Raw genomic sequence first — 26402 nt, 5'->3', positions numbered from 1 at the left:
ACAGACTTAATGGCCAGCAAGAGTCGGAGCAGAAGTGGGTCCCGGCCAAGGAGCTGGAGAGGCAGAGGTGGAGCCTCACAGGGGACTCCTACCCTAGCCCAGCTCCAGGCCTGTCTGTGCACATACCTGCTGCCTGTGAGGAGGGGAAAAAGAGAGAGCAGGGAATGGGGGTTTCCCTTGCAGAGGAACTGGAACAAATGCTGGAAGTCTCAAGAGCTGGTTTCTTGGTGGTTTCTTCCACAAGCTTGTTGTGCAGCCTTGGAAAGGCCACTTACTCTCTCTGGTCCTTCATTTCACCATCAGTAAAACGGATATAACAGACCCATTTATTAATCCTACAGATATGAATTGACAACAAACTATGTGCTGGGCGCCAGCCTAGGTGATATGGACCCTGTGGGGAGCAAGGCAGGAACAGTTCCTGCCTCTGGGGATGAGTGGAAGCTGGAAAAATAAACACAAAGTAAATATGATGAGCATCACTCTGAAGGGAAGACCAGGTACTGGGCTGGCACAGAGGAGGAACATCTAACTTTGCCTGTCGTAGGATGAGGGGAGGTGGTTAGGGAGGGCTTCCCAGAAGAGGTGGCATGGCAGCTGAGGTAGGAGGGATGAGTGGGAGCTAATCAGGCTGGTGGGTGCGAGGACAGGGAAGCATTCATTCCTCCCCCTCTCCTCCTCTATCCTTGAGGTCACCCTTCTTTAGAACATGTTAGCAAAGGATGTCTGTGTAGTCACTTCTGAGGTCTGTTTAGAATCCAGACTCACTCCCACATGCCCAGCATGCACCCATTCTGTCCCCTCCCCACCAGCCTCACGTGTCTGAGCAGGATGTCGAATGTTACCGGTGGGTGGGGCAAGTCCAGGAATGACAGTGTTTGTGTCTGTGTGTGGGGAGAGTATTTAAAGCTTGCACTAAGTATGACTTTGCCCACAGTCTGCGGGAAGCGCCCAAAAGCTACACCTTTCCCAGGGTCCTCTGGGAGTGCTGGTCTGTCCCCTCCACCTCCTCCCCTCTGAGCAGCTTCCACCTGCCCCCACACAGTGACTGGCCTCATTTAGCCTCAGTTCCCCTCTTGGGAGTCCCTTGGTCCGATGGAAACAGGACAGTGAGCCTGGCGTGGTGGCTCATGCCTGTAATCCCAGCACTTTGGGAGGCTGAAGCGGGTGGATCACCTGAGGTCAGGAGTTCGAGACCAGCCTGGCCAACATGGTGAAACCCCATCTCTACTAAAAATACAGAAATAGCCGGGTGTGGTGGCAGGCGCCTGTAATCTCAGCTACTTGGGAGGCTGAAACAGGAGAATCGCCTGAACCCCGGAGGCAGAGGTAGCATTGAGCTGAAATCATGCCATTGCACTCCAGCCTGGGAAAGAAGAGCAAACTCTGTCTTTAAAAAAAAAAAAAAAAAAAAATCCGGGCACAGTGGCTCACGCCTATAATCCCAGCACTTTGGGAGGCTGAGGCGGGTAGATCACAAGGTCAAGAGATCCAGACCATCCTGGCCAACATGGTGAAACCCCGTCTCTACTAAAAATACAAAAATTAGCTGGGCTTGGTATCACGTTCCTGTAGTCCCAGCTACTCAGGAGGCTGAGGCAGAAGAATCACTTGAACCCAGGAGGCAGAGGTTGCAGTGAGCCGAGATCGTGCCACTGCTCTCCAGCCTGGTGCCAGAGTGAGACTCCATCTCAAAAAACAAGCAAACAACAACAACAAAAAACAAGACAGTGAGTTCAGGTCTTTATTCTTCCTGATCCCAGCAGCAGGTGGGGAGAAGGGACCCATGGAGAGTCCAGGAGGGAGAGGTGGGTTTGTCTGGGGACTGGGGAGGGGTCCGGGAGGAGAGTGCAAGGCTACCTGGAGGGGCCATGCCTGCTGGGTGGTCTTGAGACAAGAATGTAAGGAGATGCGCTCAGGGCAGCCCCTCATATGCTTTCAAACACCAGGCAGCGTGCTTCCTTCAACCGCCCCTCTCTGCCTGCTCCCCTCAGCTGGGTTGTTGTCAAGGAGGGTGGCTTTTTCATTTGGCATCTTTTCTGCATCTTCAGCTGCCCAAGTCTCAGGGCTCCAGTGAGGTTAGCAAGTGGGGAGGAGTGGGGGAATGGGGCTGGGGGAGGCGGAGGCTGTGGCTTTGGTTGTTTCAGTCATCTACTGACATATAAGAAACCACTCCAAAGCACGATGGCTTAGAACAGCAACCATTTTATTTACTCATGATTCTGCAACCAGGGCTGGGATGGGCTGGTTGGTTCTGCTGGGTTTGTTGTGGTCACTCATGGGCGTGAAGCTGGTGACACAGCTGGGGCCTGACGTCTGCTGGGATATTGGAAGGTTGAACTTTTCTTTCTCTTTGTAGTCTTAGAACTGGCACTGAACCACTTCTGCATTGCACTGATTAAAGTCACAGGCCAGCCCAGACTCAAGAGGAGTACAAATACAAGGGTGTAAATCCTCAGAAGGGAGTCATGAATATAAAAGGATATCACATCAGTTGGTGGAGAAGGCAGCATATATGTGAATAAAAGGCCCTACCCTTCAACTACCTTCTCTATGGATCCCACGATCTTGCCTCTAGCATCATGGTCTTAACAACTGTTATACCAACACACTACCTTAAAAACATTTTTTAGGGTATAACACATTTTGAGAGCATGCTCAGGTACCCCTTGCACCCCATTAGTTAGAAAATACCCCACTCCCGCATCCAACCCAGACATCTCATCTCTATCCCCTGATCACACTCTTAGTATCATGAGTCCTTGCCTATCTAGGAGGGGCCTTGGACGACAATCATAGCTTACGCCAAAGGGAAATGTGGAACTGAAGGCAGAGACTGAGGCTATTAGGGAGAGTAAGAAGAGTGGAAGGTTTTCTCTCCATCTCTCAAATCACAGCAGGTCAGTGACTGCCATCTGTGACTGCCAGGCCTGGGGAAACAGTGGCAAACCTGCCTCAGGAAAGGGGCATGAGGACATTTCCTAAGCACTGTGTCTTTAAGAGTGTTGGGCCAGAAGGCGGCTGTGTGGCTGGGTGGTGTTGAAATGTACTGGAGCACAGGGCAGGACGTCTTTTTAAACAAATTCCTAAGCATAACAGCTTCCATGATATCACCCCCTGGGAGCTGATGGCCACTAAAGAAACCCTGGTTGAGAATATTTTGAGCCACAGAAAACTTATAAGTTTGACTAAAAGAAGAATTTTCAAAATAAATAAATAATGTGACGTCTATGAACACTTATCATACACAGAGCACTGTTCTCAGGGTTTTAGGAGCATTAGCTTATTTTCAACAACTGCCCTGTGAGGTAGCTACTAGACGTCCATTTACACATGTGGAACTGAGGCTGAACGAGGGGCTGAGAGGCTCACCCCGGGACACCCAGCTGTGAGTGGCAGAGCCGGGCTTGAGCCCAGGCAACCTCCCTTTGGAGCCTGTGCCTTGGCTACTAGTTACACTGCCCTAAGGAGTCCCTGCCTCAGGCCTTCACCTGATTAGGGAACCTGGCTTTTTACAGCCAAAAGCAGGGCTCTTTGCCTTTCTTAACCTGAGGAGGAGGGCTGGCGCCTCCATTCATCACTTCACTTTGGAAAAGTTGCTGCTTCTGAGGCTCAGCTAGTAGAAAATTGTTCCTGAGTTGATACTTCTGGTATCAGACCAGTTTCTCTTTTTCTGTGTCTTCCTGTATCATGTATGTAATTATTTCTGTGTCTTCCTGTATTATGTATGTAATTATTTATATGTTACATATACATATGTGCATATATTAAGAAACATGGCAGGGCACAGTGGCTTGCACATGTAATCTCAATGCTTTGGGAGGCTGAGGTGGGAGGATTTCTTGAGCTCAGGAGTTCAAGACCAGACCTTTTCTACTAAAAATTAAAAAATTAGCTGAGCATGGTGACGTATGCCTGTAGTCCCAGCTACTCAGGAGGCTGAGGCAAGAGGCTTGCTTGTGCATGGGAGATTGGCTACAGTGAGCTATGATCACGCCACTGCACTCCAGCCTGGGTGACAGAATAAGACCCTGAAAAAAGAAAGAGAGAGAGAGAGAGAGAAAGAGAGAGAGAGAGAGAGAGAGAGAAAGAAAGAAAGAAAGAAAGAAAGAAAGAAAGAAAGAGAGGGAGGGAGGGAGGGAGGGAAGAGAGACAAAAAGAAACATGAATGTGTTTGTACCTCCAATTCAGAACACTTTGACTATCTAATGGATATGCAAAAGAAAATAATAAATAGGTTTGGGAACTAAAGAATAAACACAGGAAGAATTTCCCTCCAAGCTCAACAAACACAATAATCCCTGTAGACAGAACCACTAGTACTTAAATAAATAAAGAGAAGAATAAACACAGGGCATGTGACTTAACTGGATAGACATTTGCTGTCGTTAGAAGCCGAGCTATGGACTGACATTGGGTATTGATGCACAGAGCAAGTATAATTGCAATTAGCTACCAGTGAACACTGGGCACTGATATACAGCAGACACTGCCTCCAACAGACATTTTCCCTTTGTGGATATTGGTCATTGGTGGAAGCTGTCATTCATATGATAAACATTATATATCAACCAACATTTGCACCCTGGTGAACGTTAGCCAACAAGGAACACTGAACATGGATGGGCAAGGTCCTATTAGCCTATGATGACCTCTGTTGTCATAGACAGTGCCCTTGGTGGAGATTAGGTATGAGTGGGCTTTAGCGCTGGTGGACTTTAAATTCTGTAAGCACATAAAGTGAGCAAGGGGTAGGCCTCTGCCCCCCCATATTCCTGGCAGTCCAGAGAAACAGCCCATGAGCTGGTTTGGTGGCAGTTGGGTGGTAGAATCCACCTCTTTAGCTGCCTTTTCCCTCTGAAAGCCTTTTGGCCATGGCAAGGTGGGGAAACCAGGGGGTTGTGTGATAACGACAGAGGGACATTTCTGCATTTGGAAGAGTCTAACTGGCTCCCTGAACTACAGAGGGATTGGATTACACACAAATCCACATCTACTCTCTTCTGCCATCCTGACCAACACTGTCTGGGTGTTTGCCCCTCCTCTAGAAATGAGATGATCAAATGGCAGCAGGGCTGGCTTCATGGGCAGTGAAACCATAGAAAGACCCTGTGCTTGGTTTAATGCTCTGTTCTTGTCATCTTGAAATCCTAATAACTTTGAACAAGGGGCCCCACATTTTCATTTTATACTGGGTCCCACAAATTACATAGGCAGTTCTGAAGCACAGAATCCTGGCCATGGAACATGGGAACTTACTCGTCTCTGGGCCTCAGATTCCCCATCCGTGAAAAGGGGCCAGGAGAGAAAGGACTTTGACTTTGACCTTTGGCTTTTTACACTCTAAGATCTAGAATCCACAGTCTGATCGGAGCTATGTAGAACTGCATAACTTCTGCAACTTATTTGAAAATGAAAAATAAATGGAATCCCAGTGCTTTTTGGTTTATTGGTGCACCTCTACCCTCTCTGATTCATGGGATTTACACAGCTGGCCCGGCCCCTGGGGTAGGACAAGGAAGAATGTGAGAATTGCCCCCTGACAGATAAAGCCTGGCCTATGCTGGTTTCCTCATCTGTATGGTGACAAAAACACCTGGTGCAGTTGTGAGGAGATGATGGCATGTACACAAAGCATGAGGAACACATAGCCATAGCTGGCCGCTGCATTACTGTGAAAGGCATAAAGAGGCTGGTGACCCTGCTGACCCATGGTGGTGAGCTGGGCCACAGCTGACGGTGAGTACCTACTCCATGACCCTGTGGATTACCGGGTGTCGTTCTGTGATTCTACAGTCCCAGAACTTTACAAAATTCTTCAGTTCTGAGTGCAAGTTATCAAAAACAGACTCAGACCACATGGCTCTGTAATCTACTTCATAACTCCCTGGTTGGATGAGGGCGGGAAAGAGCACTTAGAGGCTGCCATTTTGTGCCAGGCACCGTACTTGGTTCTCTACAAATGTTACTTCATTTCTTCTACATACAGTCCTGTGGAGGGAGATATTTTCCCTCTCTCCATCCCTCCCTCCCTTCCTTCTTTCCTTCCTTCCTTCTTCCTTTTTTTCTCTTTCTTTCTTTTCTTCCTTTCTCTCTCCCTCCCTCCCTTCCTTCGTTCTTTTTTTTCCCCAGGGTCTAGCTCTGTCACTCAGGCTGGAGTGCAGTGGCAGAATCTCGGCTCACGGCAGCCTCAACCTCCCAGGCTCAAGGAGGTATTTTCTCTTTCTTTGTTTCTCTTTCTTTTTTGTCTTTCTTTTATTTTCCTTTTTCTCTCTTTGCTTTTTTTTTTTTTTAAAACAGGGTCTAACTCTGTCATCCAACCTCCCAGGCTCAAGCTATCCTCCCACTTCAGCCTCCCAAGTAGCTGGGACTACAGGCGTCACCATGCCCGGTTAATTTTTAGATTTTTAAATTATGTTGCCCAGGCTGGTCTTAGTCTTGAATTCCTGAGCTCAAGCGATCCTCCTGCCTCAGCCTCCCAAAGTGCTGGGATTACAGGCAGGAGCCATCGTGCCCGGCCTTGAGGGAGATATTTTCATCCCTATTTTCCAGGCTCAGAGAAGTAAAGTGACCTGGCCAAAAATCACACAATTGGTTAGTGATGAACCCAAGATTTCAACCCTTTTCTGTGAATTCCAAAACGGATTCTTTGCACGAATTTTCCTGATTGTGTAAGATTCGAAGCCCTCGCCCTGGGCGCCAGGGTTCCTGGAGGGCGGAGTCCGGCAGGGCGAGGGTAGTCTGGTGGGCGGGAAGGGACTGGCCGCACAAAGCAAACAGCGCAGCCCACTTTGGCCTCCAGCCGCCCCGGGCCTGGCTCCTGGCCCCGCGGGGATCTGGGGTGTCTGGCCATGCGTGAGCACGAGGTGGCGCTGCGGGCCGGGAGCCTCCGCACGGGCAGGGAGGGGCCGCGCGGACTCCCGGGTCGGCGAGGCCCGCCGGGGCTTCCGCTCTCCTTATGGCTGGCAGGAGGCCGGGGCTGCGGGGTGCAGGGCAGGTTCCCCACGGGAAGGACGAGCCCGCCCAGCGTGATGGCATCCGCGCCCATGCTCTCACTGGGCCTTCACCCTGCCCCGTTTTGCAGAGGAGGAAGCTGCAGCTCGGGCGGAGGTGACCTGCTCCAGAACTGATTGCCGCAGAAGCCCCCTCCTTCCCTTCGCTGCCCTCCGCACGCTTTGGCCCTGTGTTTAAGGCCTTTTTGTTCCATGGCCCTCCCGCAAGGACTCCTTCCACAAGCGGGGACTTGGGAAGACCCGGACCCATTGGGTGAAAGTACCGTGATCCCTACCTCCATCTGAATCCTCTCCTGTCCCAGGAAATGTAGGGGAAGTGGAGAACAAACAGGAGGACTGTGGGGGCCCAGGGTCTCACCCTGACCTCCCTCTCCTCCACACCGCCCGGCGCCAAGCCTCAGCTCTTTCCTACCTTGACCGCTGGGTGCCAGCCTCGGACCCAGGGCCTCAAGCTGATACTTCTCCCTGGGGAGGCCTGATTACAAGATGGGCAAGCTCCCACCAGTGCATATGGCCTGAATGTTCTGGGCACAGAGTAGGGATCAGGAAAAACCTGTCATTGGTGATGATGGTAGACATTCCCTGTAGACTGGCCAGTTAGAAGGAAGAACTTGGTGACAGCAGAGCCACCCAGATGAGCTCCAAGTGTGATCTCTGTCAGTGGAAGTGTGCAAACAGGAGCTGGGGTACCATAGCAGCTGAAGCGCCAAGGAAGAACAAAATACTGTTGCAGTTCAGAGGAGGGAGGTGGAAGGGGCCAAGGAGGCTTCTGCGGGCGGGCAAGAACTAGGTCTACTGGATAGGAAGGAGGTTGAGAGACAGGGGTGAGGGCAAGGGCAAGGTCCCACAGTAACGCCTGAGCAAGAGAACAGGTGTGCAAGGGCCTGCATGCTCATGGCTATGGCTGGAGTTGGGGTGGCAGGAACAGTGGGGTAGGGCCACGGGAGATGAGAGTGAACAGGGTGCAGGAACTCCCTCCTTCATGTCACCTTACTCCCCAAATCCTGAGATTATCAGGCTTTTCAGGGAGAACAAGCTGCCCAGGGCAGGGCCTAACCTGATTCATCTTTGTGGCCCCAGAGCCCAGCCCAGGGATTGCCAGTGGACACTGGCTGAGTAAAGCACAGAACTTTTTACAGTGTTTATTAAATCAAGGACCAGTTAGATAGATGATGGGCTAGGCAGGTGGGGGAAGACAGAGCTCACTGCCCTGTGGGGTCTCTGTGGGGCCAGCCCCTGATGCCCATGTGGCCACTGATGCCCAGCTTCCCCCAACACCCCAACACAGGCCCAGGACAATATTACAAAAGTGAACAAATGCAACCTTTTTCTGCTTTTACAAATGACATGTCTCCATCTCCGGCCAGCAGGGGTAGGGGAGGCGGGTTGAAAGTGACACTCCGTTAAAAAGGCAACAACTTTTATAAAATGAAGACTAAGGAAACAGCCCAGGGTTCGGAAGCTGAGATGCTACCCTGGGGGTAGAGCACAGACATGGGTCGGGCAGACCTTGTCTCCTTTCACGGCATTCCTGGGAGGGTAAGAAGGGCTGTCGTGCTCAGGGCCAGTGGGGACTGAATCCAGGAGGCCCCTTGGAGATCCCAGCCAGATGAGGCTCCAGAACTGCAGCAACTCCTTGGGGCAGCATCTAGAGGATGCTCAGGGGAAAATGGGTAGGTTTCCAGTCTGGATGCTGGGGGACCCCAACCCAGGGTGAGAAACTGGCTAGGCTGGAACCAATGTGCCCTAAGCTTCCAGAGGCTCCGAAGGGCAGAGTGACTTAGCCCATGCCGCACAGCTGGTCAGAGGCCCAGAGTCCCACTTGTGAGGCTCTTGCCTGTCCTGCTGCTGCTACTCCTGTGCTAATGGGGAACAGGCAAGGGCAGCAAGGGGAGCCCAGGCGGGGAGGGTGGGGCTTATTAGAGGAGACAAGAAAGTGCATTGGGTCCGGGCTGGGAGGCAGGAGGCTGTGCTCCAGTCATGCCACTGCCCGCAGGAACTCAGATTAGCCTTTTTCCTTCTCAAGGCCTCAGTTTCCCCATCTGTCACATGAGAAGGGTGGACTTGATTCTTTGCAATTCCTTCTACCATTAAGGTTCTAGGGAAATAGAAAAGGATGAAGCGGGCCTCATGGCAGAGAAAGGGCTATGTTAGAAAAGAAACTCGCCCCTGAGTGACTGGGCCATGGGCCCAAGGGGACACTCAGCCCAGTGGACCTGAACTCTGCCCTGCAGCAGGGGGTCCCACCCACCCTCTGCCCATTGCGGGTCAGGCCGGCCCAGGCATGAGGGAAGGCACTTGGGGGATAAGTGGGGAAGGGAAGCAGGAGGGGACCCGAGTCTGGTTTGGCATCGAAGTCCCTCTGCTCATGGTTTGGGGAAGCAACGTAGACAAAGGGGTGAGACTTTGCTCCTAGGTGTGGCTCCCAGGTCCAAAGCCTCTCCTAGGCCCACAACTCCTGCAGTGACACTGCCACATAGGCCTGCGGGCTCCCCACTGGTGTTGGCACATTGAACATAAGTTACTCGGGACCTGAGGCAGCCCAGGACAGCAGTCTGTTATGTGGCCCTGGGCCACACCATTTGTCACAAGATGGTGGGGCCCCTGGCAGCAGATTCCCGGGTGTCTACGCAGTGCAGGGCCACCTTGGGGCTGGAGCCAGGCCTCCGGGGGTAGGTGCCCTCCCGCACCAGGCGCCGGCACCGCACATCCTGGCCCACGCTGATGCTCTGCAGTGCCGGGAGGTGGAGGAGCAGCGCCTCAGGCAGGGGCACCAGGTTGGTGCCCGAAAGGTCCAGCTCCTGCAGGGAGCTCAGGCCTGAAAACACCTCAGCTCCTGCCCAGTTAAGCTTGGGGTTGCCCGACAGGTCCAGGACCTGCAGGCCCGGTAGCTCACGGAAGCCATTGGGCGCCAGCTCAGGGAGCCTCTGCAGGCTGGCCAGAGACAGGTGTGTAAGGCCTCCCAGCCCCGTGAAGGCACCCGGACCAATGACAGCTAGAGGGTTCCCATCCAGGCTCAGGTAGCGCAGGGGCAAGTCTCGGAGGTTGGGCACGGCATGGAGCCGGTTCCAGGCCAGGTTCAGGCTCTGAATGGTGGGCGCAGGCAGGCCGGCCCTCGTGGGGTCGGGCACGAGGCGGTGAATGAGGTTGTGGGAGAGGTCCACGTGTAGTGCCCGGCCCTGACTGTGCGTCGTGAAGGCGGACACTGAGACCTCCCAGAGCTGGTTGTGGCTAAGGTTCACGTCGCTCAGGGGTGAGCTGGTGAAGCTCTCGGCTGGCAGGGCTGTCAGGCCATTGTGGCTGAGGTCAAGCGACTCCAGGTAGCGAAGGCGGGAGAAGGCAGTGGGTGAGATGCTGGTGAGCAGGTTGTGGCTGAGATCCAGGCCAGCCAACGTCGTGTAGCCCGGCCCCACCAACACCGACTCATTCACCATCTCCAGCCGGTTGGAGGACAGGTCCAAGTGGGCTGTGTCCAGAGGGATGGGCACCGGCATGATGTGGGGGCCCAGGCCGCTACAATCCACCCGAGTCAGGCTGAAGCTGTCGAAAAGGCCGAAGGTCTCCACCTCACATTGGCACCCGGGGAAGCATGGCCGGGTTGTCTGGGCCCCACTCACGGCCAGCAGCAGCAGCAGGGGCCACGGCATGGTGGGGGCTAGAAAGAGAGCCACAGGTGAGGAATGAATGCACCAGATGGTCTAAAGCCACCGCACAGGACATGAGCCCAGTCTAGACACTGTTGGAAGGTGCCACAGACCCCGACCTCCTGGAATGCTTCCTGGAACACTCCCCAGAGTTCCTAGTCCCAGTTCTTCTCTGGCCTCTGCCTCTCCATCTGTATGGTAAGGGGCGTGAGGCCAGGTGGTGAATTTTCAACTAGAAGCAGCAGATCCCTTTCTTAAACAAGAGCAGCAGATGAAGGCGGGCCTGGTCTGGCTGAAGTGAGGGGGACCTGAAGCCCTCGACTTCTGCCTACCATCCCTGCCTAGGGTGTTAGGAAACCCAGTTTGAAACCCACCAGACTAGACGGTTTCTCGGGCTGGCCTCTCCAGCTCTGATGGTCCAGAGTCCCTGGTTTGGTCTAGACCTCGGGCCCCGGGTGAGGGGCTCATCCACAGGGCTGAGGGTAGGGTGTGCCCAGGGTGCCCCACTCTCTGCTGAGCAAGTGTTACACGTCAGGCACTGTTCTGGCTGCCCCACAGCATGGTCGCATCTGACCCTCACAACCACCTTCCAAGGCAGAAAATTCTGTTTTACCAAAAGGGAACTGGGCCTTAGGTTAAGACACTTTTGGACAGCCACACAGCAGAGTGGAGTGGCACTAGAGGGGATACTGACAGAGAAAGCACCTGTGGTCTGGCCGGGGCTGGTCTTCAAGACCAGGACTCCCTCCCTGCAATGGGGCCTGCAGTGACTGCCCCACCGCACCCATACTCCACCTGCCCTGTCCCCCTAGCCTGTCGTCCAGGGGCAGGAACTTCCCTTCTCATTGGGCATCCTGGTGTCCAACGTGGGTGTCCAGATTCCCGGATGGGTTTTGGGGACACCTGTCCCAAGCCTCTTTCCCCCTTACTCTGTCCCTTGCCACCAGCAGATTAAGCTACTACACCTCTTTGGTTCTTCCTTTAACCTCGGGCAGGCAGTTAGGCTGCTTCCCCCATTATACAGATGAAGAAACAGAGGCTCAGAGAGGAATAGGGCCTTACCCCAAACTAGTAAAATGCAGGGCAGGAATGGGACCCAGGCCTGGTGTACTCCAATTACTATATTCATATGCGTTGCCTCCAGCAGGACTGGCAGAGTAGCTGGTGGAGAGGCAGGGTGCAGGAGGGGCTTTTCCCACTGACACATGCTGTGGCATGAGCCAGTGTCCCTCCTCAGATCTCAGTTCCCTCTGTACAATTACAGTGGTGGCTGCTACAGATGCCAGGTGCTACATACGTGTTGTCACATCTAATGGTCACACCACCCACTGCTGTTGGATTCAAAGCCTGTGTTCACGTCCACTGTAGCTCCTGGGATGGTGGTGCTCAGTGGTGCCAGCATGAGAAGGAGAGGGTTGGGCAGTGGGAGCTTCTAACTAGACCAATTGGATAGTCTGTGGTCACCCCGGCCCTGCACAGTGGCCCCTCAGCAGCCTGGGAGACAGAAGGCACTAAGCTTCCTTCTAGCCAGGCTCTTCATCTGGATGGCCCTGCTTTGGGCCCCTGCCCTCCTGCCCATCCCTCCCTCTGGACTTCAGGAAGGAGGTGAGAGAGGGGGAGGAGATGGGCCAGGGACCTGCCCACCTTCCAGACTGGAAGGTGGGTGGGGAGGGAGCAGCAGGATTGCATTACCAGTCCTGCATGAAACTTTAAAGGGCTAGCCACTTGATCTGCACTCTGGCTTTGCCCAGGGGCAGGGAAAAGTGGGACTCTTCTCCCCTGCCCCCCTCCCCATGTGGGACCCTCCTCTCCCACCCCTTTCTTTTGTAGAGGCCAATTTCAGGATTAAATCCAGCCCAGGTGCATCCTGGGCATGGTCCCAGCTGAGGCAGGACAGAGTGTTCCAATGTCTGGAACCAAAAGGAAAATATTAAGTTGCTTCAGGCCCCCTTTGTTCCCCTGGGCGAGCTCCTCACGGCAGGGCTCATTACCACCAAAGGCCCCACCTCCCCTGCTAAGCTGATCTGCTCATTCATACCCACCCTTCCTGGGGTTTAAACAAACACCACAAAGGCCCTGAGATTACCCTTTGATTCCCAGAGGTGATTATACAAGGGGTCCGTGAAATGCCAAATGGCCTCATATGAGCTCCCACTTATGTAACCAGCAGCTCAAAATACGACCCAAATGCTATCCCGCCAGAGGGGACCTCTCGCTGCCCCTCTTTAAGCCTCAGCCTTGTCCTCTGCACTACAGGGTGGCAATATCTGCCCTGCCCTCTTCACCTAAGTTGATTAACCCTTACTGCCAACTGTGAAGGGCTGTGCACAGGCACAGGGCAGTCATCACCCAGCAGCCAGAAGATACAGAACTGAGGCAATGGTAGTAACAGCCGATGTAAAGAGGCATCTGATGTAAAGGGGCAGGAGTTACCTAGGTAACTGTCTGCAGATGCTCCCAGGGCACTGAACTAGGTTCCTTGCTCAGCCCTGCACAGGAGACACCTCTCCCGGGGTTCCTGCTCTGTGCCAGGCCTATGCCCGGGGCTGGGCATTTGCAGTGGGAAGTGACGACAGTGACAGTCAGGGCCAGTCCTCACTCTGCTAGTGCTGGACACACATGCTTTCATTTAGTCCGCACAGTCACTCTGTGAGCCAGCAGTCTCATCCCCATTTTAGAGCAGAGAAACTGAGGATCGGAAAAGGAAGGTGGCTGACCATCTTTAGCAGGAGTGACTTGCTACACTGTGCAACTCTGGGAAGTTGTATTAGTCTGTTTTCATGCTGCTGATAAAGACATACCTAAGACTGGGCAATTTACAAAAGAAAGAGGTTTAATTGGACTTACAATTCCACGTGGCTGTGGAAGGTCTAACAATCATGGTGGAAGGCAAAAGGCACTTCTTACATGGCAGTGGCAAGAGAGAATGAGGAGGAAGCAAAAGCTGAAGCCCCTGATAAACCCATCAGATCTTGTGGGACTTATTCACTATCACGAGAATAGCTCGGGAAAGACTGGCCCCATGATTCAATTACCTCCCACTGGGTCCCTCCCACAACACATGGGAATACTGGGAGATACAGTTCAAGTTGAGATTTGGGTGCGGGCACAGCTAAACCATATCATTCCACCCCTGGTCCCTCCCAAATCTCATGTTCTCACATTTCAAAACCAATCATGCCTTCCCAACAGTCCCCCAAAGTCTTAACTCATTTCAGTATTAACCCAAAAGTCCACAGTCCAATGTCTCATCTGAGACAAGTCCCTTCCACCTACGAGCCTGTAAAATCAAAAGCAAGTTAGTTACTTCCTAGATACAGTGGGGGTACAGGCATTGGGTAAATACAGCTGTTCCACATGGAAGAAATTAGCCAAAACAAAGGGGCTACAGGCCCCAGGCAAGTTCAAAATCCAGCAGGGCAGTCAAATCTTATTAAAGTTCCAAAATGATCTCCTTTGACTCCATGTCCCGCATATCTGAGTCATGCTGATGCAAGAGGTGGGTTCCCACAGTCTTGGGCAGCTCCACCCCTGTGGCTTTGCAGGGTGCAGCCTCCTTTCTGGCTGCTTTCACGGACTGGCGTTGAGTGTCTGCAGCTTTTCCAGGTGCACAGTGCAAGCTGTTGGTGGATCTGCCATTCTGCGGTCTAGAGGACGGTGCCCCTTTTCTCACAGCTCCACTAGGCAGTGCCCCAGTAGGGACTCTACTCCAACCCCACATTTCCTTTCTGCACTGCCCTAGCAGAGGTTCTCCATGAGGGTCCCACCCCTGCAGCAAACTTTTGCCTGGGCATCCAGGTGTTTCCATACATCTTCTGAAATCTAGGCAGAGGTTCCCAAACCTCAATTCTTGACTTCTGTGTACCCACAGGCTCAACACCACATGGAAGCTGCCAAGTGGTGTTGAGCTTTGGTTTGGGTTTTGTAAAATGAACAATTATCCCCTTCTGTGGATGCTCAGAGAGATTGGGTCACCTGCCCAAGGTCAGTGAATGATGGTGGTTCTGGAACCTGCGAAGTCTTGGGGCTTGCACCCTCTGAAGCCATGGCTGAGTTGTACCTTGGCCCCTTTTAGTCATGGCTGGAGTGTCTGGGACACAGGACACCAAGTCCCTAGGCTGCACACAGCATGGAGATCCTGGGCCTGGCCCGAGAAACCATTTTTTTCCTCCTACGCCTCCAGGCCTGTGATGAGAAGGGCTGCCTTGAAGAACTCTGACATGCCCTGGAGACATTTTCCCCATTGTCTTGGGAGTTAACATTCAGCTGCAAGTTATGCAAATTTCTGCAACCGGCTTAAATATCTCCTCAGAAAATGGCATTTTCTTTTCTTTTCTAATGCATTGTCAAGCTACAAATTTTCCAAACTTCTATGCTCTGCTTCCCTTATAAAACGGAATGCCTTTAACAGCACCCAGGTCACCTCTTGAATGCTTTCCTGCTTAGAAATTTCTTCTGCCAGATACCCTAAATCATTGCTCTCAAGTTCAAAGTTCCACAAATCTCTAGGGCAGGAGCAAATTGCTGCCATCTCTTTGCTAAAACATAACAACAGTCACCTTTGCTCCAGTTCCCAACAAGTTCCTCATTTCCATCTGAGACCACCTCAGCCTGTACTTTATTGTCCATATTGCCATCAGGATTTTGGGCAAAGCCATTCAATAAGTCTCTAGGAAGTTCCAAACTTTCCCACATTTTCCTGTCTTCTTCTGAACCCTCCAAACTGTTCCAACCTCTGCTTGTTACCCAGGTCCAAAGTTGCTTCCATGTTTTTGGGTATCTTTTCAGCAATGCCCCCACTCTACTGGTACCAAATTACTGTATTAGTCCTTTTTCATGCTGCTGATAAAGACAAACCTGAGACTGGGCAACATATAAAAGAAAGTGGCTTAATTGAACTTAACAGTTCCACGTGGCCGGGGAAGGTCTCACAGTCATGGCAGAGGGCGAAACGCACTTCTTACATGGCAGTGGCAAGATACAATGAGGAGGAAGCAAAAGCTTCCTGCATTCAATTACCTCCCACTGGGTCCCTCCCACAACACATGGGAATTCTGGGAGATACAATTCAAGTTCAGATTTGGGTGGGGGCACAGCCAAACCATATCAGAAGTCATGGGGAGTTAAAATGGAGTTAACACTCCCTTCCTCAAGGAGTTGCCTCAAGGGCTAGAGATCATTCGTGTGAAACACCCAGCACAGCACCAGGATGCTGACAAATGTGCAGCCAATGGTAGATGAAGCCCCCTGAGACACAGTCACCGACTATTTCCCTCCCCACACTCTGGGGCACTGACAGGGAGGTGACAGGGCAACTGTGCCTGGTGACAAGAGAAGTCCTGCAGGACGGTCAGGAGCCCTAGGTCTCAGTGCCTGCTCTGCCATGGAGTGTCCTCATCTCATCTCTGAACAAGTCTCTTCCCCCTTCTGTGCCTCAGTTTCTCCAGCTTCACAGTAAGAGGTTCAGTTTAGATAATCCAACTCCAGAGTTTCAGGATTTTAAAGTTTAACAAAAGCATATCCTAAATTTCTACTAAGTATATACAAAGCACTGGGCTAGGCCAGGAGGGAGTGGGGGGTGGGTGGGTGGTGATGGGATAGATACTAGGGTCCCTGTCCTCATGGGGCTTACAGACCAGCAATGAGAACAGAAGACCAACTTATAACAAGATCACTAACACCAGCTTTGGACCCAGGAGACTGGGGCTCTAGTCCCAGGTGTGCCACTATCTGTGTGACCTTCCCTGTTTTCTTTGGGCCTTGGTTTTCTTATCTGTGTAACAGTATTCACATTGCCTCCCTCTGGGACCCGTACTCTACCCCCAGGAGAAAGAGAAATGAAGACTGGTAGCCACCAAAGAAGGCTGAGGGAGAAAGGGATCTTTCAGTCAAGATTCAACATTTTTTTCCAAATCTTGACCTGCAGATACAAGATATCCACTGATTGACCAGATTATAAAACACAAGAACAGGAGGACAAGGGCTTAGAAACCACATCCATTGTGATTTGGGGGATATACCGTAAGGCCTTCCAGTGCAGGGGCCATGAATCATGCATTGTTGGGCCCACAGGGCCAGGTCCACAGTGACTCTAAGTTTGCTGGTGGCCTGCAAGGACAAAGAGTAAATGGTACGGCCCCAACAGGCTCCAGGCAGGTCTCCCCAGGTGACACCGCACACACTGCTATGAGACACCTCTAAAACGGCTTTGGCCACATCACTCTCCTTATCAGAAACCTCTTGGGTTCTGCTTTTTACCTACAGAAATCAAGTTCTCCCATGCACGAGGCACCTGTAAGTTGTCACCACCTTCTTCTCCCCTCCCACCTGTCCCCAGCCCCTCATCTGGATTTGAACCCTCCTTGACAGCCAAAGTGGGAACAGCCTTCCCTTGATGGACTTTGAACAACTCTCAGCCTCTGCTAATACATCTCCAAACTTGGAGAATTCCAGGGCTTGGGAGCTGGAAGGCCCCTTGGGGATCATGGGCAACTGGGGCCCAGAGAGGGGCAGTGACAGCAAGGAATGGCAGAGCAGGGCCCAGGACCTGGGACCTGATGCCTCATGTGACTGCCAGAACTGCATGCATCCAACCCGCCTGCCCCTGGGCTGCTCCCAGCAAAACAAAGCCTGTTCTGTCCACTCAGGCCCTCGGGCCACCCCTCCCTCCTGGCCTCTCACCCCACAGGCTACCCACAGGCCTCCTTCAGTAAATTCTCTGCCGTGAGTTACCTGCTGTTTTCCTACTTGATGTGTAAGCAGCTTGGGGCAGTGCCCTGCCTACTTTACCTGTGTGTTCTTTCCCCCACCTGGGATCAGAGCCAGGCCTAGAGGGTGTGTGGAGGAAGAGCAGGATGAACGGGTCAACTGCAAGACCCAGACCAGGTGTGAACCTAGCTCTGTACCTACCAGCCTTGGGTAAGTCTTGGGACCCGCTCCGAGGGTCCTCAACAGGGCTAAGAACACAGGGTTGTTGAAAGGATTAAATGACAGAATGGCAGGCATTCCACTCACTATCTGCTACACAAATACTCAATGTGTGGTAGACAATGACGGTGATTTGCTAAGCCTTCTGAAGGCAGTCACCATGTGATCCTTCATGTTCCTCCCCACCCAAGTTCCCAGTGTGGCGCCAGGAGCACAGCAGGTCCGAGACTGGCTGTGATGACATTCTTCAGTCACTTCCCTGGTGTCTGCTGATAAGGACAGCTCTCTGGGTGTTGGGTTCCAGCTTGAACCTACCTGGCCCCAGCTGCCTGACCCTGGTGCTGCACTACAGCATCTCTGGTCTGTAAAGTTTTCCAGCTCCCCCCACCGCCCTCGACAACTTCCACAGGGCACTGTTGGCACAGGGCCCCACTGGTACAGGGCCCCAGCACCCCCCTGAGACCGGCCTTTGTCTCGATCAGCTGTTCCTCAACACAGAGCTGCCTCCCACCCTGCTCCCCTCAGTCATGAGTTCACTCAAGCTGATGCCAAGGAAATCCCCAGGTGGATTGTTCAGAAACGTCCTGCCCTCCAACCACTTTGTCAGCTCTGGAAACGCAAGGCAGAAAGAATTTCAAGGCCAGACTCCCGGAGCCCTGAGGGCCAGCTCTTGCAACAGACCCACCAATGCAGCACATCTGGACAAACACAGCAGCCCACCATGTGCTCTCCACCAGCATCTCACTTCTGCCTCACCAGAGCCTTGACCCTGGGGATACTGTCCCTATTTTGCAGACACAGAAATGGATGTTACTCAGCTGGGAAGGAGAGGACCCCGGACTTAACCCCAGATGTCTTAGCTCCAAATCCACTCTGCCTCAGCTTACAAATGAGCACATGTGCTTAGACCTGGTCATGCTGAACTGTACTTACATGTTTAACTGTCTATCCTACTGTGGGCAGGGATGCGATTAGGTTCCTTTTTATGCCCTTGAAGCTGAGCACTGAGCCTGGTACAGAGCAGACACCACGTGAAGATGCACCAAGCATCTAGAATACCGCTACCTCACCAAAGGACACCTCTCAACCTCTCCCATGCTTCCTCAACTACCATCTGTTCAGTCACCCTGCAGGATCAGCAGGTTAGATGGCGTCATATCTACTTTACAGCTGTGTTAAGAAGTCCAGAGAGGTTCTGTGATCTGTCCAGAGTCACACAGCCAGAGAGGACAGGGGCTGGACCCAGGACCCAGGTATTCTGACATCCAGTACCTGGCCTCCTCCATGACATGATCGCAGGGACCTGTAAGCCTAGCAACTTACCCAAGGAGGATAATCTACAGGGAGATGGGCAAGGCTCCCAATAGGATTTTCTCCTTTCAATATGTCTTCTTCTTGAAGATTTTCAAGTTCCCATCAACCTGAGGCAGCGTACATGGACACATGAGGAGGCGCTATGGGGCAGAGGGCAAGGGTTTTGTAGCCAGGCAGTCTGGGTTCCAACCCAACAGGGCCTTCACTGCTCTGAGGCTTGCTCGTGCCCTCACCCCTCTGAGTCCTCGTCTGTAATATGGTGATAATCCCAGTGCTGGTCCTAACGGGTCACTGTGATGATTACATGAGGGAAAGTGAAGACCCAGACCTGGCCTGGCACATGTTGGTATTCACTGAATGTTGGTTCCTGTCCCCAGTGAGTGATTTCAGGGACCAGGGAAGAAAAAGGTGCTGTGACACCAGCAAATCCTGAGGCAAGGCAGGGGCAGAAGATGGAGAAGAATCCACAATTCATCCCAGAGGCCTTGGATCCTCTCTCCACATACCATCCAGGATCCCAGTGTGGCTACAAGATGCTGACAAGGCACTCCCAGGAGACTGGGAAGGGTGAGCTGGAAAGGTCTCAGAGACCAAAGCAGGCAAAAGCTGCTGTGTTGCCTGTGACAGAATGAGGGCTCAGCATCAAATTCGCAGATCCCCCGGGCAGTTGGGGTCACTGTCTTCCCTTTCCCTCATCCCTAAGCTGGGCAGTCACCTCCCCCTGTCCAGGTCAGGCTCAAGAGACCTGCTGCAACAGCCTCGCTCCTGGCCTGACTCCAACTGCCAGCCATGCTGGCACCAGAACGCACTTCCCAACAGAAGTCTGGGACCCTACTACAGCTCCCTCTTTAAAACCCATCCCACAGAGACAGCTTTCTAGTCTAGAGGCCTGTGACTCTTCTAGAGCCACCTGCCTTTTTGCACACGTTGTTCCCTCTGATGCAAAGATACCCTTCTTTGTCTACCAGCAAACTCTCACACATTTGATTCAAAAAGCCACCTCCTCTGTGAGGCTTTCCCAGTCTAACCTGCCGCTCATCCAGGAAAGGCCACCCATCCTGTGAGCTCCCATGGCCCTTGGGCTGCCCCCGACAAGGTACTGGCCCACTTCTGTGGCCATCTACGAATCTGTGTCTACCTCCTTGGCTGCATGAGCCTGGCCACATGAAGGTGATAAATCAGATGAATGAAATGTCATGGACAGAAAGCTCCCTTCTGCTTTGTGGGGAACATAACAATTGGTGCAACCCTGCAGGATGCTTAGGGCTCTGCCCGCTGGTGAGATCAGGTTTAGGACCAGAGTCAATGCTGTCTCTGCCTTCTATTGTCAGTGCAATCCAATGAATGTCTGCACAATGTAATACACACTACAAACCACTTTTTATTTATTTGCACATGTAATTCATTATCTTATTTAATACACCAAATCAGTGGAGCAAGAATTAGTATCCTCACATTTTAAATAAGTTACTTGTCCCAGGCCACAGAGGTAGGAAGCAATGGGGTGGGAGTAAAATCCGGGTCCCTTTGACTCTAAGAGGCTGGATCATTCGCCCTCCAGATTGGTCTCTCGGCCTCCAGCACCACCCACAAGCCAGAGATGGGTTTCATAGAATTACCAACCGCACCCTGCTGTGCCTGTTTAAATCCTCCAGGAGCTCTCCATTGCCTACAGGCTCAAATCCCCCTTCTCGGCCTGACATTCAAGGCCTTGGTGATTTGGTCCCTGCCTTCCCAGCCTCAAGTTCACTTCCAATTCACCACCCTCAAGACCTTGCGTCTGCTGGTCCACCATGCTGACCACCTGTGCTGTTTTCATGCACAGGTCCTGCACATGCTGATCCTTTTGTGGGAGATTCTTCCTGCCTCCCCTGTGTACCCACTGACTTCAAAACCATGAGCAGGAGGAACCTCCTGTCAGGCCCCTTCTCCGGGTTATTCCCACAGAACCCCTCTTAGGACTTGTTTTGGCCAGGTGGCTTTCAGGGAGGACCCAACCCTCTTTAGGAAGTGTCCTCAGTGCCCAGGCCAGCCTTGCTCTGAAAACTGAAGCATGAACTCTTAACTGCATCCCCTGTGTTGACCCAGGAGTTATGATTAAGAAGAAGACTGATCTGGACTTTACCACCACAAACTGTCATTTAAAAAGTAAGAGGAGAAAAGGTCAATCCCCCTCCCTTCCCTCTCCATTTTTGACTCATTTATCAGCTTTTGCCTTTCCTGGTGTTGGAGGAAGGGTAGGTGGAAGCCCGGTGGCGGTTGCATTGCAGCCTTCCTGGGGAGCAAAGTAGTGCCTCGGAATAGGTCAGGTCAGAATGGAGGTGTAGGTTAAACATCAAAGTGTTTCTGGGTTCTGGGATCTGAAGCAGTCAGCCAGAACAGAAGAGGCTATCAATACCTCCCCTTCCAGAAGGGAAACTGAGGCCAGAGAGGGAAAGGAAAATGCCCACAGTTGTTTCTTTCCCAGGTTAGCGGCCTGTGCCCTTCCATCATGTCTGCAGCATCCGACTAAGTTCTAGGTTAAAGACTGGAGTGAGCGGTGGGGAGGAGGGTGTTTACGGTTATCTTTGCGACTTAGGCTCAAAAGCCCAGCAGGCTCCTGCAGCTCTGAGCCCCCCCCACCTCCGGTCAGCCCCAGGCACTGCAAGTCTAGACTTATCCGAAGGGCAGGGCGCACAAAGATGAAAGAAGAATCGAAGGTCTTGAGTCACCTCCTCGCCAGGCCAAGTGTGGGCTGGCGCTGCTCTCCGCCCGGCTCCAGCAGCGCGGGTTATTCCCACCGCACGCCCCGCGCCGCGAGGGAGTTCTCGCCCTGTCCGTGCCAGAGTGACCGCGACTCCGCGAAGCTGAGCAACTTGCCAGCGCCGCACAGGGGCCAGTGGCCGTCCCAGTTGAAACCTGTGTATGTGAGGCTCCCACGGCCCCCAGCCCAGCTCCGGGTCCTGTGAGCCGGCGCCTCGGGCATGCCCAGATCTGGACTGGCAGTCCCCCTCTCTCCTACCGGGTCCGAGGGTTGGTCCCCCTACCCCGGGGGCGGGCTGCAAACGGAGAGTGGGTCTCAAAGCGGAGCCTGTCTCCCTACCAAACAGACGCAACTCTCTGGATCACACTCTTTCCAAGAAGCGCGGGGAGGGCAACGCCAGCCGCCCTGTCCCTTCCTCTCCCCAGCCCAGGGCCGGAGCCTGGGACCCACCGCTCGCCTCTTCCTCCCAGCCGGGGTCTGAGGGGGAGTCCGCACGCTCTAACCAGCCCCTGCCCGGCCAGTCCCCAGGCGCTGCCGATCCCCCGACCACCAATCCCATCGCAGCCCCTTGCGGTCCTGGGACCTCAGGAGGGGGAGGGGGAGGGCTGTCTGCGCCCCCGGCCGGGTAGCGGTGGGGAGGACTGGGGCTGTTGCCCGAGGAACCGGGAGAAAAGTTTGGAGCCAAGTCGTGGGCCCGAGGGGACGGCGGGGGAGCGGGGGGGTGGGGCGGCGTTGGGCTCTCGGTGCGCACACCCTCTGCGGACACCCAGCCCAGACACGTCGGCAGGCACCGACCACGTACGCGGAGACACGCGATGCGCCCACCGACGCCCACAGCCAAGCGCAGGCCCGCAAACGTGGACACGGGCGCAAAGCAGCCGCGCAAAGCCACGGACACACAAAGGCACCGGCAGCGGCGCGTCCCCGACCGCAAATCCACAAAGACCCACAAACGTGAGATGCACGTGTCCGCACAAAGACCCACACGGCCCCTGGGCGTAGGCTTTGTCTCCCGCAAGACCTCTCCCCTGGGTCGGCGTTCCCCACTCCCGCCCAGCCCTAGGCGTCCGACGAAAGTTGAGGGGCCTCGGCGGGACCCAGCCCCGCCCCTGCGCCCGGCGTCCCCAGCCCGCCCTCCGAAGGGGCCGCGAGGCTAGGATCGGGGACTTGGGATCTTCAACCGCAGCGCGGACTCTCGCCCCGCCCGGGGAACTGCACTCACCTGGAAGCCTGCGCCACAGCCGCCTCGGCACGCTCACCCCGGCGGCCGGGCCGCGGGCCCTCCGGCCAGCGCTTTTCTCCGCGCGGCGCGGCCCGCCCCCCGGTCCCCGCCCGCAGCCTGGCTCCCCCCTGCCGGGCGCCGGGTGGCGGCTCGGGCCGGCCGCGGGGCGGCTCAGGGAGTGTCGCCAAAGTGCCAGCCTCTCTCGGCGCGCGCCCCGCCCGCGGAGCCTGAGCCGAGCCCGGGTTCCACTCTAGGGAGCGTCTCAAAAGTGCGCTGCTCCCGCCCCCTCTAGTTGGCCTCGCTCACAGCTTCCTGCATCCCGGATCCCTGCCCCCTCCCCCTGCGCGCCCCAGCAATCTAAGCAGATGGCCGCACTGTCGGGAACATCTGGAGGTCGCCGGAGTACGTGCCTGTGTATGTGTGTGTGTGTGTATGACTGTGTGTGTGGAGAGAGAGAGGGAATTAGTTGCTAGTAAGAAAGAGATTTGGTGGGTGGGTGAGGGCTTCCTCTTTGCTTGTTCACCGCCCCTCCCCATTTTTTTTTAAAGAGTGAAAGAGGTTCAGGGACTACCGGGAGCAAGAAACCAAGAATCTGAAGCAGAGAAAGACTGGCTGAAAGACGAACCCACAGAGAAGAGAGAGCCCGGCTCGGGCAGAAAAGCTGGCAGGAGAGGAGAGAGAAAGTCAACAGATTGAGTTTTTCTTTTAGGAGGAAACCATTGGCTTCTGGTTAGAGTTCTAAGAAGGGAAACTGGCGTGTGAGTAGGCAGCAGTTTCAGTCTATTCCCCCTGCTGTAGCTCTTGGGCTCTCACCCCTCTTAATGTTAAAAAAAAAAAAAAAAAGGGCAGGAAAGCATCCAAGACACTTTAAAATGAGGGTTTGCAGGAGAAATGACCTGGTGGACGCATTTCCTAGGAGGGGAGAGTCGGGTGTGTAGGTGGCTCCCAGTCTACACACCCCGACAATGCCTACCTTGGGAGAGGGGCAGTTCACAGGTGGGAGAGTTGATAGAGGCTTTGGTCTTGGGCCCTGGACCTCCCAGGAGCTTCTCCTAGACTTTGGAGGGCCTCGGGGTGCAGAAATTGGGCAATGTACCCTCTGCAGTGGCCCAGACTTGTTAACACACCCAGTCTGTTTGCTGCTTCTTTCCTTATTACTTTTTCTTATTCATTAAAAAAAAAAAAAAAAAAGGAGTTGCTTGGGCCTGTGTGTGTGCATGCATGCCAGTCTACTTGGGGAAGAAGGAAGACACTAGAGAGGTAGTGAGGTAGGAGTGGAGACCACTGCCCCAGGCCTCAGGCCAGCAAAATCATCTGCTGCCCAGAAAACAAACTGGTCTTGCAGGTCCTTTCTGCACTCAGAGCCATTGTGTGGTCTCGGGGATGCACTTGGGTTGACACCTGTGGACCCTGCCAGTTAGGAATGTGCAGAGAAAAGGCTGGGAGCCTGGTCTCATATGTGTGGAAGCAGGGAGAACTCCCGTCTCTCCTCTCCATTCATTGTCCTCTCCTGATTAGAAACCCAGCTTTCAGAACTAGGAGTCCTTCTGTGATCATCCAGCTCACACTCCTTATCAGTCTTTGGGATGGCACCATGGGCCCTTTGGTATCCAGTGTCTTCCTCACTGTTGGGCTTAAAAGGGCTGCAGGGATTCAACTCCACAACCCCTGGGACCCATAGAGAGGAGTCGGGCCCCTCCCATTTCCCACCCTCCCATTCCCTCCCCTCTCTAAAGGCTCCCGGCCTAGATGGGAGAGAGACCTGCAATCAGCATCGGGTGAGGGCCAAGCTTGGTCAGGATTCAGGTTCCAGCCCTGCCACTTACCAGCTCTGGGTAACTTTAGGCAAGTTACCTAACCTCTCTGAGACTCAGTGTCTGCAACTGTAGAAGAGACTATTGTGAGGAATAAACAAGGTAATTTAGGTAAAGCATTAGTCTGGCTCACAGGAAGCTCCTTTGTGTGGTTGCTAAATGTCTTCCGTCAGGGACTGGGGTAGAGACTGGAAAGCCCAGCAGGCTTGGGAGGGGAGGGTGCCCGGGAATGACCTCTGGACTCCCTGGCTTGTCTAGCTTATATTCCTGCTGCTTCCTCCCCTCCCATAGGGACATTCTTTTGAAGGAATGGCGCCCCCCTCCCCTTGCCCTAGACTAACGATTTCCATCCTCTCCTCCATGTGGAATTGTTTAGCGAGTCTCAAGTTCAGCATCTGAGAACTGGAGATGAAAATACCCAACTGCCCGGGAACTCAGGGAAGCTAACTCCCACTGCACTGTGTGTGCAGGGTCTAGCCAGCTGGGCTGGAAATTCCAGGCCTCACATTTAACATAAAAGTAATCAACAACCCTTCACACTGGCTGGTAGCTGGCAGCAGGTTCTGAGCACTTTCACATTCATCATTTCCCTTGATCTCCCCTTAGGGAGAGGTGGCCTTGAGGGGCTTCAGCTGGTGGATCTCCATGAACTTTACCCACCTCCCCTCATCACTGTGCCTCCAGTTGAGAGTCTCTGTGCCTCTAGACTCTCCTCTTCTGTCTGCTGTCCACATTCCAGCAAGAGTGCCCTTTCTAAACTGCAGATCTGCAGAATGGATCATGACACTTGCCTGCTTAAAACCTTTCAATGGCAAAAGCCAAACTGCTTGGTGTGGCATGCAAGGCCTATGTGATATGCCCCCACCTCACCTTAACTCTCCAGCATCAGTTCTGGCCACCCCCTCTTACACATCCCAAGTTTTAGTCCCCTAGTCACCTAGAAGTAAGGGAAGGGAGGTGGACCTTCTCCATTCTTCATGTCTGTTCAGTGTCTTCGCCCCCAGGGAGTCCTCTCTCTGGCGAAGTTGGCCTCTCCATCTGTGATATTGCCATGTCCTTTGTATATAAGCACCATCATTTTCACCGTTCTCTTCCCCTTCTTGTGATCATCTTGGCCACTGTGACATGTCAGGGACTGTGCTGGATACTTTTAAGATCATGATTTAATCCAAACAACCACACTAGATGGATAGTGGTGCGGCCCAGAAAGGGCAAGAGATCTGTCTGGGGTTACATAGCATGTTCTCTGCGGAGCTGGCACAACATTTAGGGCTCCAGTGCTCTTTCTGTTGCCTTTTAATCTCCACAAAGAGCAGAGGTGGTGTAGCAGAAAGGCCTGGGAATCTAAGGATCCCAGGTGCAAACCATCACTCCTCTATCCCTGGCTAACTGTGGACTTTGGGTAAGTCATTTTCTCCCCTAAGCCTCAGTTTCCTTACCTGTAAAATAGGGATAAATAAGAAGCCCTATCTCCCAGGGATATCGGGGTGATCAAATGAATCAATACAGATGCAAATGTGTTATAAGCCATAGGGTGCTGTGTGCTTTTATTTATTTGCTTAGAGATGAGGTCTTACTCTGTCACCCAGGCTGGAGCGCAGTGGTGCAATCATAGCTCACTGCCACCTTGAATTCCTGGGCTCAAGGGATCCTCCTGCCTCAGCCTCCTGAGTAGCTGGGACTACAGGTACACCACCATGTGCCTTGCTAATTTTTAAATTATTT

The 26402-nt window shown here is 53.4% G+C and overlaps 1 protein-coding gene across 1 annotated transcript; it reads right to left on the bottom strand.

Moving 5' to 3' along the window:
• Positions 1-8139: 8139 nt before the first annotated feature.
• On the bottom strand, positions 8140-22991 carry TSKU (tsukushi, small leucine rich proteoglycan). The gene is made up of 2 exons (XM_016921660.4): positions 22864-22991; positions 8140-10668 (listed from the first exon to the last, which is right to left on the bottom strand). Exon 2 carries the CDS (start codon positions 10658-10660, stop codon positions 9599-9601), a length of 1062 nt encoding a protein of 353 aa, XP_016777149.2. The 5' UTR covers positions 10661-10668; positions 22864-22991; the 3' UTR covers positions 8140-9598.
• Between the last annotated feature and the right edge of the window lie 3411 nt (positions 22992-26402).

This window comes from Pan troglodytes, chromosome 9 (assembly GCF_028858775.2).
Source record: "Pan troglodytes isolate AG18354 chromosome 9, NHGRI_mPanTro3-v2.0_pri, whole genome shotgun sequence".
Classification (NCBI taxonomy): domain Eukaryota; kingdom Metazoa; phylum Chordata; class Mammalia; order Primates; family Hominidae; genus Pan; species Pan troglodytes.
This window is presented reverse-complemented; position numbering and strand designations above follow the sequence as displayed.